General features: G+C 51.4%; 2 protein-coding genes across 8 annotated transcripts in view; both read left to right on the plus strand.

Moving 5' to 3' along the window:
* KDM6B (lysine demethylase 6B) overlaps window positions 1-6,974 on the plus strand; it is a 96,894-nt gene extending 89,920 nt beyond the window's left edge. For all 7 annotated transcript variants that reach the window (XM_083580751.1, XM_083580750.1, XM_083580756.1 and 4 more), the window contains 2 exons: window positions 1,841-2,011; window positions 4,563-6,974. In XM_083580751.1, the coding sequence (XP_083436877.1) occupies window positions 1,841-2,011; window positions 4,563-4,586 (195 nt within the window). In that variant the 3' untranslated portion in view covers window positions 4,587-6,974. The remainder of the gene's footprint in view (window positions 1-1,840; window positions 2,012-4,562) is intronic.
* An 866-nt stretch (window positions 6,975-7,840) lies between these two features.
* Window positions 7,841-13,985, plus strand: TMEM88 (transmembrane protein 88). The gene is made up of 2 exons (XM_083581261.1): window positions 7,841-8,299; window positions 12,466-13,985. Exons 1-2 carry the CDS (start codon window positions 8,024-8,026, stop codon window positions 12,730-12,732), a joined length of 543 nt encoding a protein of 180 aa, XP_083437387.1. The 5' UTR covers window positions 7,841-8,023; the 3' UTR covers window positions 12,733-13,985.
* Window positions 13,986-14,788: the final 803 nt, after the last annotated feature.

The raw sequence follows: 14,788 nt of genomic DNA on the forward strand, positions 1-14,788 counted from the left end.
TGGGCTTGATCCAGATGCAAAGCTCTGCTGATGTTGTTGAAGGACCTCGTCCTGAGGTCTCGGGGTAGCCTGAGAGACAGCGCAGCTCAAGCAGCGAAGAAGGAATGTCTGCTGTGCAGTCTTCTTAAGGCAGGGTCAAAAGTGAGTCTCCAACCCGACCGAAGCCAGGAAGTGACTGGGTCGTGAATTTAGGTGGAGGAGACTGCAGCCCCTGCCAGCCAGGGAGAAGAACCTCCTCAGCCGTGGAGCCAGGACTCAGCTGCAGTGACTTGGGTTAAAAGAAGCCACAGAATCACAGAACGGTAGAGTTGGAGGGGACCCACACGGCCATCTAGTCTGACCCCCTGGAAGTGGAAAGGAAGCAGGGCTTGTTGTCGGCCGAGCCTCACAGGGAAAGGGGAAGTCAGCCAAGCCAAGTGCTTGTGGCACGAAGTGCCTGAGATGCAGGAAGGAAGCCTCTGTTTCCAGAGTCGCACCCATCTCAAGACAGAATCCTATGGTGGACCTTCATTGCCCCATCACAAGGGCACCTATCCTGGAGTCCTGGTGGGTGATGCAGGGAAGAACATCCCTTGAAGACGCCAAGATTTGGGGATCCCTCCCTCTCGCTCAGGCGAGGCTGGATCAACGCCTTCTCTTCCAGAGTAACCCGTTGCAAGATTCACCGGAGAAGCACAATCAGCAATAGGTTGCGTTTGGGGCATGTGACGCGTCAGCCAAGTGCGCTGAGCTCGGGTTTTTAAAAAATTTATGTCGGTGGAGAAGAAATAAAACCCCTTCCCCCTTGGTTCTGTGTCGGCGTCGTTCTTCTCTGGGTCCCACACTTCTGCCCCTCTTCCCAGCCAGAAAGCCTCACCCCGTGGCAGAAGAAAGCGGCCGCTTTGTGTTTTGCTCTCTTCTTTCGCCGCAGCAGCTCCTTTTGCCCGCCTTGAGCCACAGCTGGCGTTCTCTGCCAGTGTCAGGCATGCGCTTGGGCAACCCCCTCCTCCCGCCCTTTCCAGAAGGGTTTTAACCAGTAAACCCAAAAGGCTTGCCCTTCTCGGTGCTCCCCCATACTGTCGTTTGCCTCAAGTGTGACTGCAGTGCTGAGTGGGGCAGCTGGGAGAGATCCCTGCTTATTAAACGCTAGAAACCATGGCAGGCTGGCATTTATGCATTATTTTATTTTAATTTTTTGGAGGGGTGGCCGTTGTTAACTGCTAACAAAAGTGAAAGGCAGGCTTGGAAAACTCTTTCCCCCCAAAAAGGTGCATTGATTATGCCGGGGAGGTACCGTATTTTTTGCTCTGTAAGACTCACTTTTTCCCTCCTAAAAAGTAAGGGGAAATGTGTGTGCGTCTTATGGAGCAAATGCAGGCTGTGCAGCTACCCCAGAAGCCAGAACAGCAAGAGGGATTGCTGCTTTCACTGCGCAGCGATCCCTCTTGCTGTTCTGGCTTCTGAGATTCAGAATATTTTTTTCCTTGTTTTCCTCCTCCAAAAACTGTGGTCTGGTGCGTCTTATAGAGCCAAAAATACGGTATTTAAAGGAAGAGCAGAACTTCTTGGTTTGGATTTTGGGATGCAGCAGGAGGAGATGATCTGCCATGCAATTAAAGGAGACCTAGTAGCTGAGGGTGTGGGGAGCAGACCTGGGTGAAATTTGGAGGGGTTATAGGTGGGGCTGAGCCTCAGGGGGCTAATCTGCTTACAGCTGTGATTAGAGGCAGAGGTGGGAAGGAAAGCCTTTAACTTGCTTTCCTCCCAGCGCACCCTTACCCAGCACAGGTTGAGCAGGAGGGTAGAGACAAAGGCCACGTCCCGTTGCAACAGTCGCTGATTCCCCGTGTGCTCCCCGCAGGTGGAGGTCTTCAACATCCTTTTCGTGACGAGCGAAAATGGGGGCAAAAACACGTACCTGGTGCACTGTGAGGCCTGCGCCCGCAAGCGGAGCTCCTCTCTCCACGGCGTGGTGGTGCTTGAGCAATACAAGACGGAAGAACTGATACACATCTATGACAGCTTCACCCTGGTGAGTATATGTCTGGGGAAGGAGGAGAGGCAGGCCCCACGGGCTCACAGATTTGGTCAAGCCTAGAGGAGGGCGCCGCCTAGTGGCAGAAAAGGGAAACGTCACCAAGGCTCTTCAAGGCGCTTCAGAGCTGTTCAATCAACTCTAGTGTCCTCCCAAAGTGGCTCTCTGAGGATTATTGGTTGTTATTATGAATTATATTTAACAGATCTGTAAGATGAAAAGTGGATACAACACAAAAACCCAGATTCTGTTAGCAGTGAAGTCGTTTCTACCAAGTCCCCCCCCCACACACACAGAGACCTTAAAACTCACGGGCATTCAACAAAGCTGAAAGTTGGAAGATTCACATAAAAGAAAGTCCTCCTTCATGTAGCGCAGTTAACCAGTGGAACTCCCTCCAGCAGGAATGGCCACCAACTTGGATGGCTTTAAAAGAGTACTAGACAAACTCATGAAGGAGAGGGGAATCGATGGCTAGCAGCCCCAATGGCTATGCTGTGTCTCCACAGCTGGAGGCAATGCTTCTGAGTGCCAGTTGATGGAAACAGCAAGAGGGGAGAGGACTCTTGTGCTGGGATCCTGCTTAATAATGGGCATCTGGCTGGCCAGTGTGAGAACAGGATCCTGGGCTGGGCTCTGCTTCTGTTCCCATGTTGGTGTCGCCCAGGATGAGATGGGGAACCGGGCTGAAGAAACAGCAGGAGAAAGAATCAGGATTGGAGGTGACTGGAGCAGATTGGAGAACTGGACCCAAAGTAGCAAAATGCATGTCGACAGGGACAAATGTCAGGTTCCGCAGTTAAGCAGGAATAACCAGATGCACAAACTTAGGGTGGGTGTGAGGGACACCCGGCGTGACAGCAGCGCTTGTGAAAAGTATATAGTAAAAGTAAAAGTCTATATACACGACTCAGCAGCAGCAGCAAAAGCAGCTCATCCAAGGGAATAATAATAATAATAATAATAATAATAATAATAATAATAATAATAATAATAATTTGTTATTTGTACCCCGCCCATCTGGCTGGGTTTCCCCAGCCACTCTGGGCAGCTTCCAACAAAGATTAAAAATAGATTAAAATGTCACACATTAAAAATTTCCCTTCAGATGCCTTCTAAATGTCAGGTAGTTGTTTATCTCTTTGACATCTGATGGGAGGGCGTTCCACAGGGAGGGTGCCACCACAGAGAAGGCCCTCTGCCTGGTTCCCTGTAGCTTTGCTTCTCGCAGTGAGGGAACCGCCAGAAGGCCCTTGGAGCTGGACCTCAGTGTCCAGGCAGAACGATGGGGGTGGAGACGCTCCTTCAGGTCTACTGGGCCTTTGAGGCCGTTTAGGGCTTTCAAGGTCAGCACTTTGAATTGTGCTCAGAAACGTACTGGGAACCAATGTAGGTCTTTCAAGACCGGTGTTACATGTTCTCAGCGGCCGCCCCCAGTCACCAGTCTAGCTGCCGCATTCTGGATTAGTTGTAGATTCAGAGTCACCTTCAAAGGTAGCCCCACATAGAGCGCATTGCAGTAGTCTAAGCGGGAGATAACCAGAGCATGCACCACTGTGGCGAGACAGTCTGCGGGCAAGGAGGGTCTCATCCTGCGTACCAGATGGAGCTGGCAGACAGCTGCCCTGGACACAGAATTGACCTGCGCCTCCATGGACCAAATGACTCCCAGGCTGCGTACCTGGTCCTTCAGGGGCACAGTTGCCCCATTCAGGACCAGGGAGTCCTCCACACCCGCCTGCTCCCTGTCCCCCCAAAACAGTACTTCTGTCTTGTCAGGATTCAGCCTCAATCCATTAACCGCCATCCATCCTCCAGCCACCTCCAGACACTCACACGGGACCTTCACCGCCTTCACTGGTTCTGATTTGAAAGAGAGGTAGAGCTGGGTACCACCCGCATATTGATGGACCCCCTGATGATCTCTCCCAGCGGCTTCAAGGGAAGCCATAGCCCTGCTCTATTCTGCCTTGGTCAGACCCCACCTGGAAAACTGTGTCTGATTCTGGGCACCCCGGTTTAAAAAGGATATTGACAAGGATATTGTGCAGAGGAAATGGCGACCAAGACTGGTCTGGAAACCAAGCCTTTGAGGGAGCAGGGCATGTTTAGCCTGGGAAATGGGAGATAGGATAGGTAAAGGTAAAGGGACCCCTGACCATTAGGTCCAGTCGTGACTGACTCTGGGGTTGCGGCGCTCATCTCGCTTTATTGGCCGAGGGAGCCGGCGTACAGCTTCCGGGTCATGTGGCCAGCAGGACTAAGCCGCTCCTGGCGAACCAGAGCAGCGCACGGAAACACCGTTTACCTTCCCGCCGGAGTGGTACCTATTTATCTACTTGCACTTTGATGTGCTTTCGATCTGCTAGGGAGATACGATAGCCATCTTCAAATATTGAAAGGGCTGTCACATGGAGGGCGGATTCCTGAATTGCTGCAGGGGGTTGGACTAGATGACCCCAAGGGTTCCTTCCGACTTTACGGCGCTACGATTTGGAAGGCAGGCTGCTGATTGTAGCTTTTTTCTCTCTCCCCTTTTCTCCTGCAGTCTGCGCCGCCCAGTTCCAGATGAGCCATACCACGCCTGGACACGGATGTCTGGGCCGTCTCTCCACGCTAGCTGGCCCCCCCCCTGCTCGTGTGGGGTGGGGGGGGTTGCTATGGCCTGCCCTCCGCCCTCTCCCTCCAGTAGCAGCTGAGCCTCTGATCTCCACCCGCCCTTCTCAACTCATACCTGCCCTGAGCCGGGGGGGCAGATTGCAGAAGCGTCGTGACCTGGGGCGTTCTCCTGACGGACCCCTTTTTTTTAATTTATTCTTCAGAACGAAGCTTTTCTCGTTTTTTGGTTGTTTTTTTTCCTGGGTGGTGCTGATTTTGTATTAAAAAAGCAGGGGGACAAAACCCTGAACTTTAAAAAAAATATCAAAAAAATTCAAAGAGCAAACGGAATGGAGCAGCGAAATCAATGGCGAAATTCCACTGTGCCTCTGGATTCCTCCTGCATGGACAAGAATTGGGGTGCGGTGGTTTCGGGGAGCTTCTATGAACAGATCGAGAGGGGGGTGCGAAAGCGTTCCCTTCTTCTCAAGAGCATTAATTTCCGTCTCTCTCGCCGGGGTGGAATGCCAGCGAGCGGAAAACGAGAGAGAGAAAGAGAGACTGCTGTCTAAATTTGGGGGTGCCTGGTTTTGTTTTGGTTTTTTTTTCCTTTCCTTTTGATTACGTTTTTCTTGGCAGAAATTTAAAGGAAAAAAAAGAAGAGAGTTTGGGAAACGGAAGCAAGCAAAAAAAAATGAAAAAGAAAAATTAATACGGGTTTCTTAACACAGAACTTTTATGGGTTCAGTTCTCTCTGGGTGAACTTCTCATCGGGATATGGCGGGGCGGGGGGGGGAGAGTGTACATTGATTTATATATATTGGAGGGGGGGGCAGCCGGGGAGGGTTGGCGAATTTTTTCCCGCGTGTGGTTTTTAATTATTCTGATGGACATTTTGATTTCTTACATCCTTTTATATATATTATATATATATATAAATATAAGAAGGAAAAAAAAAATTCCTGGTTTGTATTAGAAACTGCTTTTAAAAAACAAAATACAGAAAACGAGACAAAAAAAAATAAAATAAAAAATATACGAGTTTTTTTGCGCGAGGAGCAAGCAGGACGGAGGTCGTTCTCGTGCGAAAGGAGATTGGGATATGGTGGAAAAAATAACCCCGTGCGGAGGGCGTGGTGCTCACCCCAAATCAGACACACGGGTAGATGGGAGATTTTTTTTTCCTTTTTCACGAAAGGGGAGGGGGGGAGCTGATTTCTCCCTCTCCTCCTCCCCCTATCCCCAGGTGTTGCCATTGCCCCAGCCCCCAATTCCCTATGCCATTTTTGTGGGGGGCAGGGGGTGTGGTGTGGTTGGCAATCTAACAAGGACCCCTTAACTTTGCCCTCTGCCTGCCTAACTATGGCTGACCCTTAACTCTGACCCTTAACGCCTCCTCTTCAGCTGATAAAATCCGTTTAACCTTAACTCAAGATATATAAATATATATATATATTCCTTGGCTGAATTCATTGCCCCCCCTTCCTCTTCCTCTTCCTCTTCCTCTTCCTCTTCCTCCTCCAATTCTCTGCCCTTTTGACTCTACAGTTACAACTCCCAGATCCATTTGAAAAAGAAGAAGACAGAAACGTCTCAGATTTGGGGTCATTTTTCTTTCTTTTTTTTTTAAAAATAATTGTACCTCCATGCCTCAAAAAAATTGTTTTGCAGTTTGTAAATGTTCTTTCTCTTTCTCTCTTTTTTAATTTATACGTCTCTCCTTTTTTTTTTGGTAATGATCTCTCTATTTATTGGTCCTCTTTCGGGGTTTGATCCAGCCTCTTTTTTTTTATTTTTAACTTTTTACAATGTTGTTGTACCTGTTTCTTTTTTTAAAAAAAGAAAAATGTCTCCTTTTGTTCTTCCAGGTATTTTTTTGTTTGGCTCCTCTCTGGAATTTTTTATTGAATTACTTAACATGTTCTTTCAGATATTTTTTTTCTGTCTGTTGATGTTTTTTCCTTGACATGGTGCTCTGTTTTCTCATGGGGGTGGGGTGGGGGGGTGGGGTTTGGATTGGGGAAACAAAAGCCTGGTCCTGGTTCATCTGTTGATTCCCCTTCCCTTTTCTTTTTTTTAAATGGAAGAATCTCACCCCACCCTACAGAAACCTCTTCCTTCCTTCTGAAAAAAACCTGCACTTTTTTTAGTTCCAGATTTCCCCCCACCCCACCCTCACCAATCACTCACACACAGACACACACTGAAAAAAAAGCAGATGAACAATCTCGCTTCTCTTGAGAAAACTCACTCTCACATAAATTGATTCTTATCGTACTGTAGGGGGACAAGGAGAAAGCAAATCTTATTTTGTAAATGTAAAAAAAATAAATAATTAAATTAACTCACAGAGATAAAAAAAGATACCAGCCGCCTTCTGTCTTCCTTCATTTCTCCAACCTGGATATAGGAAAAGCTCGCGTCTGGTGTGCTCAATACATCAAATCTCTTGCCCAGTCATTAAAGCAAGCCTCTCTCTCTTTTTTTTCTTCATTGTTTGGGGAAGGGCGGAATGTTTTTTTTACTAGGAAAGGTACGCGATATAAAGTCGTCGTTCTTGTCCCAGTTAATCTACGGGAACTCGCTTCCGTGGGATGCAATGGTGGCCACTGATTCGGGGGGCTTTAAAAGCGAATTCGCGGAGGAGAGGGCTATTGATGGCTACTGGCTGTTATGGCTACACTCTGCATCCTCAATTGGTGGGCATCGTTTTGTCCCAATATGGCTCCTGCGGCAAACCAATGGTGCCCTCTCGTTCTGAGCACCGAGGTGCCACGAACCAGCGTCCCAATGAACCTTCTCCTGCAAAAGCCCCTCTTGAGACAAACAGGCAGGCCACAGCTCTTCCACAGCGCCTGTTTGTTTTGAAAGGTGCTTGTGCAGGAGATGGACCTCCCATCCCTGGGTCAAATCTGCCTTTTATTGGCACCCCAGTGCAGCCTCGTGGTACCACAGTCTCCGCTGTTTACGATTTGTGCACCAGATCTTTTTTTTCCCTGCTTTTACAAGCATGGTCTGGGCCTGGGACTTAGCAGGCATGGACCACGAAGGGGGAGGCATATATGGGGGTGGGTGGGTCTCTGGAAAGAGAAGCATCCCAGGAATTTGAGCCCAGGGAGACGCTCCCCCCCCCCACCCTCTGGGAATGGTGCAACAAGCCGAGCATCACTTGGTTGGACCAGTTTGGGAGGTGGTGTGTTTGATGGGCACTTGCGCTCTGTGTGTGTGTGTGTGTGTCTGCATTCCTACATTATCCAGGAGAGGTGGAGGCCAGCCCCGGCAGCTGAAAGGGGGTGGAGATGGATGGGGAAGCTTATAAAGGATGCGAGATAAATTTGTTGAGCCAAGCGGCGAGGCAAGAGCGTCTCTGCTCGGAACAGCGTTGCAAGAGTTAGAGATCCGCAGCCTGAGATGATGGGCCTGGACACTCGCTCGCAGAAAGCCGTGTCGGGGTCCCTGGAACACGAGAGTGGGGCGGGGGTCTCCCCACTGCCGCCCCCTCCCTACGGCGGGGAAGGGGCCTTGGAGCTGCGGGGGTCTCTGGACTGCTGGGCGTGTGCCGTGCTGGTCACAGTCCAGAACCTGCTGGTCGGGGGCCTCAACGTCCTCTTCGTGGGGGTCATATTTGGGCTGATCCTGCTCCCGGCCGGGGTGTTGCTGGGGTTCGGGTTCCTGTGCCATTCCAAGGTAGGTGGTCCTCATTTTACTGTGGCACCCCTCCCTCCCACCAATACAGAATCGGGACCAGGCAGATGAGTGGGGAGCTGTGGGTCAGAAATGAGGACATTGGCGGGACTGAACTGGGGTGCAAACTATGTAAACCCTCCAAAACGCTCTTCGAAATAATAGCCTGACCTTTTGATGCTTCGGGGGTGAGAGAATGAGGCGTTGCGTAGTAGATGTGGGGGCTTTTTTTGCCAGGGTTGCGGTGAAGGCCAGTGTGGACAGAGATGCCTTTCTCAGGGCTCAATTTGGGTTGTAGTTTACTACTCCAGAGTGTATTTTCCAATGGGCAAACCCAGCTGTGGAGCATTGGGTGGCAGCGGTGGGGGGAGTTATGCGCTCTGCACAAGCTCAGAGGTACTCTTCCTCGCACACATCCAAAACAACCCCCAACCAGGCCTAGGGGAGAGAGAGACTTCCAGGCCAGATATGTAATCTTTTGGCCCATTTGTTCTTAATTCCACCCCAAACTTAAAAGTTTTGGAGCATGGGCTTAATTGCAAAGGCTTGTAGTTTTCCGCAGTGTTTCCAGCTCCTGGGCTTGTGAAATCTTGGCAAAATGTTCTCGGCATGACCTCGGGCGGAAAAAGCAACACTTTTTGCAGGTTTGCCGCATCCTGAATACTCTTTCCTTCCCTCCTCCCTGCAGTAGGAATTGTGCTAAAACTGAATGGGGGCTTGACCTTCTTTATCCTGGCTAAGAATTATTTTTCAAGAAAGGCTCCATCCAAATGCTGATAGACCCACTGCCCACTGTCCTCAACTAGCTGGAGCTGATGGGAGGTAGAGCCAGCAGTCTGGGGGGCTCCAGGTCCCCCCACTTCTGCTCTTCCTGCTTCCAGAGTTGGCGGTCAACTCCTCTCCCCCCATTTGCTTCAGTTCTCTTCCCCGACTTGCCACTGGCCCAGAGTCTGTTGGTTCTTTCATTACTCTAGATTGTGTGTTGCTGCAGGGACCCATTTTACAGATTGGGAATACTGAGGCTCACCCCTCCCTCGGGGAGAGAGGTAACTTGCCAGCAGTCACAGGCACAAGCCCCTCTGCTCCACCTTCTCCATGGAGCTCAGTGGGCCAGAGTGGCCAAGCTGAATTTAGGAACCGGTCTCTTATGGGGCAGAGATTCCCTCTTCCACTTCCAACCATCCCTGCTGGATGTTCCTATTTTTACATTTGTAAGGTCCTTGCTGGCATCTTTTCTAGATTTCAGGAAGGAAAAAAAAGGGGGCCTGGAATTTGGGCTGCCTTTCCAGAGCAGGGACCAGGCTTCATTCACCCGCCCCAGGACTGGCCTGGCAGATACAGGAGCTCTGGGGTGGTCTTCCCTAAGGGAGCATTGAAAGCGGGGGGAGCAACACTGGAATGCTTTCGGATTAAGCCTCTCGTGGTGGGCTTTGGGAGATTGCAGAGGGATATCCTCTTTCCAGTCTCCTGGAACGTGTCATGTGGCTCTGCTCACTTCCAGCGCTGCAGGATTTTTTAGTTTTGCCCTGGAGAAATGGCCTTTTTGCCCAAGATTTGTGTGGCGCATCTGAGATGCAGCAACGAACACTCCAAAACACACACACACACACACAAACATCAAGGTGTTTCATAGTCCCCAAAGCCGCCCTAGTTCCTTTGAGGCAGAAGGTCCAACAAAGACTTCTCCCTTGGGGGAAATCGTAAATTAAAAAACTTAACCATTTGCTGTGTGCACACACATTTAGAACACATTGCTATCATTTATTAAATTTGCTTAGTCGCTTTATCTTGCAACCCAAAGGGACTTACAACAAAACAAACAATCCTACACACACACAGTTCCTGGGAACTCTAGTTTGCTAAGGGTGCTGGGAATCGAAGTTCTGTGAGAGGTAAAGTACATTTCCCAGGATTATTTGGATGGGGACAGCGTGCTAATAGTGTGTTGGTAGCGTGATAACCCAGTTGCCCGAAGCGCTTTCCTTGCCCCCCCCTCCAAATGGCAGAGCCAGGCCTACCTCAAATAGGGTGGTCTGCCCAAGTTAAACCTGAGCAGGCGGGCAGGTGGGGGCTGTGCTGGTTCTTGAGTGGCTACGACACCAGCACAACAACCATCTCAGGCTGACCACCGCAGAGGACACTGGCTTCGCGCTCCCAGACTTTTGTAATCCACGTTCAGCAAAAGGAGGTGGTAGCAGAGTGGGACTACCACTTGAGCTGCCAAGGGGGGCTATGTGCCAGCTTAAAACATGGGTAGGTAAACTAAGGCCCAGGAGCCAGATCCAGCCCAATCGCCTTCTATATTGGTCCCCTGGTCGATCCAGGAATCAGAGTGTTTTTACATGAGTAGAATGTGTGCTTTTATTTAAAATGCACCTCTGGGTTATTTGTGGGGCATAGGAATTCGTTCATTATTATTTTTTTCCAAAATATAGGCCGGCCCCCCACAAGGTCGGAGGGACGGTGGACCGGCCCCCTGCTGAAAAAGTTTGCTGACCCCTGGCTTAAAAGTTCCTTCATGGTCGGCGGGGGCGGGGGGGGGGGGGAGAGGAAACTCAGTTAAAATTCCCTATTAAAAACATCTAGCACCTCGGTGTAAAAAGTATCTCAGCCAGCCATGCTTAGCTCGTTTTCGGCTTGCAAAGCGTTTTTATAAATTCGATTGCTTCGCTTGCCCCCTGAGGTGGTACAGCCCAGCCTCTGCCACCTCGGGACTTTACCACCTCGCTCTGCTGCCCGCCTCGGCCGGGTGGTGCTTGCATGGCCAAACTGGCCCACACAGGGAGCTGCGTGTGACCAGGAGAGCAGTCTAACCCTCCAGCTGGTGCGATATTTCAGGTACGGCAGCTTGTAAACATGGGCGGTGGTGGGTGAGCTCAGCAATCACACACACACACAGACACACACCCCAAAGTGAAAGAAGTGATCAATAGGGAGGGAGGAGAGGATTCAGTGGGGCTCTGGGTCCAGACTTCCCGCTCTGTTTGCCATGACAAAAACCAGATGCCAGGGTCAGGGCCTTTGATAACCTTGTGGGGGCCGAGATGCACGTTCCAGGCATGGATGTGTGGGTCTCCGGCGCCCACCCTGAAATTTGGGGAGGAGCTGGTGGTTCAGAAAGAAGCCAGCTCCCTTTCCCTCGTCTCTGCCCCCTCACCATCCTCCTCCAGGCTTCTCAGGGGCATCTTGGTTGGCCACCGTGAGATCAGGACGCTGGACGAGACGGGCCTTTGGCCTGATCCTGCAGACGTGGGCAGCGTGGGTTGGCATGAACAGTGGCCCTCCCAGCCTGCTCATGCAGGGTCTTCGTTTTATGACGCCCCTTTCACCCCTTTCCTCCAGCCTTATCTGGCTTTTACGGCCAGATTGGGAAGAGATGCCCCCTTTTACTTGCGCCACAGCATCCTTGGTTGGCAACTGATCTGCGTTACAGAGCTTTGTGACCATGAAGGAACCGCCTTCATCAAGCATGTCCACACGCTGGACCGCAGGACGGAGAGAATGCTCTTGTTTTCAGGTCCTGTCGAAGTTTTGCCACAAGCATCCGGTCAGCCGCTGTGAGAACAGGCTGCTGACCCATAGCTGTCAACTTACAGATTTGAAAATAAGGGACCAGCAGCCTCGAAAATAAGGGACCAGCAGCTAAAATAAGGGATTTTGCTATTGTAAAGAGTTACATGCATTGGTAGGATTGACAGATGCTGTCAATCCGGCATGAGGTGGTTGCGGCGCCGCCGCAGCCGCTGAAGCTCCGCCCTTCTGCGTCCCTCCCCATCCCCTCCTCTTCCTCCTCCCTCAGGCTGCCTCCTCAGCTGCCACCTCCGGGCTCGCGGGCGGCGTGGGCAAGAGTCTCTCTCCCCCTCCACCCGGGCGGGGAAGGGCTGATGGCTCACGCCAGGACAACGGCGCCAGTGCGCACTCTCACGCGTGCGGTGGAGGACCCCGAGCCGCTGCTTCCCTCCTGAGTCAGGCAAGCATGAAACCCGGGAAATTTAAGGGACATCATCAATAAGGGACAACAGCGGGACACGGCGCTGGGATAAGGGAGTTTCCTGCCAAATAAGGGACGGTTGACAGCTATGTGCTGACCAGATGCAGGCCTGATTCAGCAAGCTTCTTCTGATGGCCTCTGACCCCTAACATGGCTTTCTCTCCCTCTCTCCCTGCAGTTCTTACACACCCAGGAGCCCTACTGCACGGCCCACCTGAACGACGCCTCCTCCGTGGCGCTCCTGGTGGTGGGCTTCACCCTCCTGGTGCCCCTCCTGGTCTTGGCGCTGGCTGCCTATTGCCGCCTGGCCCGCAGGCTCCAGCTGGGCTACTGCCTCGTCCCCTACAGCAAGGCTGTCTACAAGAACCTGCCCGCGTCCCATTACCACAGCTCCGGGTGCTGCTGCAGCCAGGATTTCGAGCCAGTGGAGAAAGTCTGGGTTTGAGGAGGGGGGGGGCAGTTTGGGACTGGGAGTGGGTGGGGTGGGTGGGTAGGTAGGGCACAGAACACCAGCGGCAAGACCCGGACGCGCAAGCTTGAGGGAATGCACTTGTCTCAGCCTGGCAGCAAAAGTGGGGTACGTCGCTACAGTGAGATGTGCAATGGGGCGTCAGGCTCTCACCGAGCACAGGACTGTTGCAAAGGGAGAGGCGCAAAATCCCATCAGAGGCAAGGCTGTCATTCCTGCATTGCAGTGGGATGTAGGGATGGGGGTCCCTTTCCAACTCTGTGGTTCTGTGATTCTAAGGGAAACGGCCAATTTCAGCATCAGTCCCAGTGTCTAGCCTTCATCAGAACATAAGCAGAACTCTGCAGGTGGATCAGGCCCAAGGAAGTCCATCTCGTTCTCACAGCGGCCACCCAGATGCCTGTGAGAAGCCAGGAAGCGGGAGGTGAGCCCAACGGCAGCCGTCTCCCCGCTTGCCTCCAAAGAACGGGAACGACCCTGCACAGAAAAACTGCAGGAAGAACCTTTGGCTCATAAGGAAAGATGGACGCAGACCCTCATTTCCCAGAGGCTTCCAGTATTAAAAGCCCTAAACACACCCGCAGAGAATTTGTAACATGGTTCATCTCTCCAGCTGCTGACGAGGGAAAACTGACAATTCACCCTGGAGGTGAAGGACTTTGCGGTGGTGTGTTAGGGTGGAGTGGGGGGGTCCTCAGTTTCTATTCTCCCCTCAGCTGCCCTTCAGTTCACACAAACAGGGCTGCTGGAGAGTTGAAGGCCCATTGCAGAGTTTACTACAGAGCGGGAAGAGCTCCACAAGCAAAACTTTGCATTTAAAAAAGTAAGGAATTAGCCCTTTCTATATATGAAAGGGTTCTCCTGCACAAAGGGGTGGGTGGGAAGAGGCAAGAATAGCTCTAGCAAGTAGTTTCTTTAACCCATGGAACTCTCTGCTACCTGGGACATGTTTGCCTTTGGATTTCTGTGGTTGGACAAGGTGAAGATGGAAGCCTGTATTTGTCCCCGGGGATAATTTTTGCAGCAGTATCAGGATACGAGTTCCAGAAAGGTTAGGGGTCCTACTGCCCTCTTCCTCGCACGCACACTAAGCCGCGGCCACCTTGAGCTCTTGCCAAGTTACATATAAGCACGCTGTTCAAGCGACACATTTATCGCGGGCGGGAATTATTCGGACGAAACTCCTTTGTACAGTTTTGTCAATATGCAGACTACAACTTTGATACGAAGCTTTGAGTGGTTGCGTTTATTATTATGGCTGGGGTGGGCTCTGGCTTTCCTTGCACTTGGATGGTGGGTGGGGCTGGGGGCAAATTCACTGTGGGGGGGGGGTAGTCAACTCGTAGAAAAGGACTTGTTCTGAAGGAGCTCGGGATATGGTCATATTCCCCCCCCCCCGAATCTAACCAGGCTCATGCTGTAGATTTAGGTAAGGATATTAATTGCAGCTGAACTTCCTTGATGGCTAAATCTACATTTGTGGTTTCAGACATGGGGTTGTCAATTACCGTATTTTTCGCTCCATAAGGCACACCGGACCATAAGGCACACCTAGTTTTTAGGGGGGGGGGGAATCAAGAAAAATCAAGAGTCTTGCTCTCCCAGCTTCAGCAAAAGCAACCCGAAGCCTTCGGAGCGCAGCGCGAGTTCCCGCTGTGCTCCAAAGGCTTCAGGCGGCTCACCGACCCCTCTCGCTCTCCAGGCTTCAGCAAAAGCAACGCGTAGCCTCCGGAGCGCGGAGGGAGCACTCCCTCTGTGCTTTGGAGGCTTCGCGTTGCTATCGCTGAAGCCAAGGAGCCTGCATTCGCTCCATAGGACGCACACACATTTCCCCTTAATTTTTGGAGGGGAAAAAGTGCGTCCCATAGAGCGAAAAATACGGTACTGGAAAGGACGAGCAGTTTGCATGAGCCGTTTTTCTTTCGGGGAAGTCACACCCAGTACACAAGGTGTAGGAAGAGGCACTTGAACCGTATCATGGCAGAAACGGACCTTTGCATCACACTTGCATTTGCAGCGCCTTAAGTCACAG

The sequence above is a fragment of the Podarcis filfolensis genome (assembly GCF_964270895.1).
Source record: "Podarcis filfolensis genome assembly, chromosome: 13".
Taxonomy (NCBI): Eukaryota; Metazoa; Chordata; class Lepidosauria; order Squamata; family Lacertidae; genus Podarcis; species Podarcis filfolensis.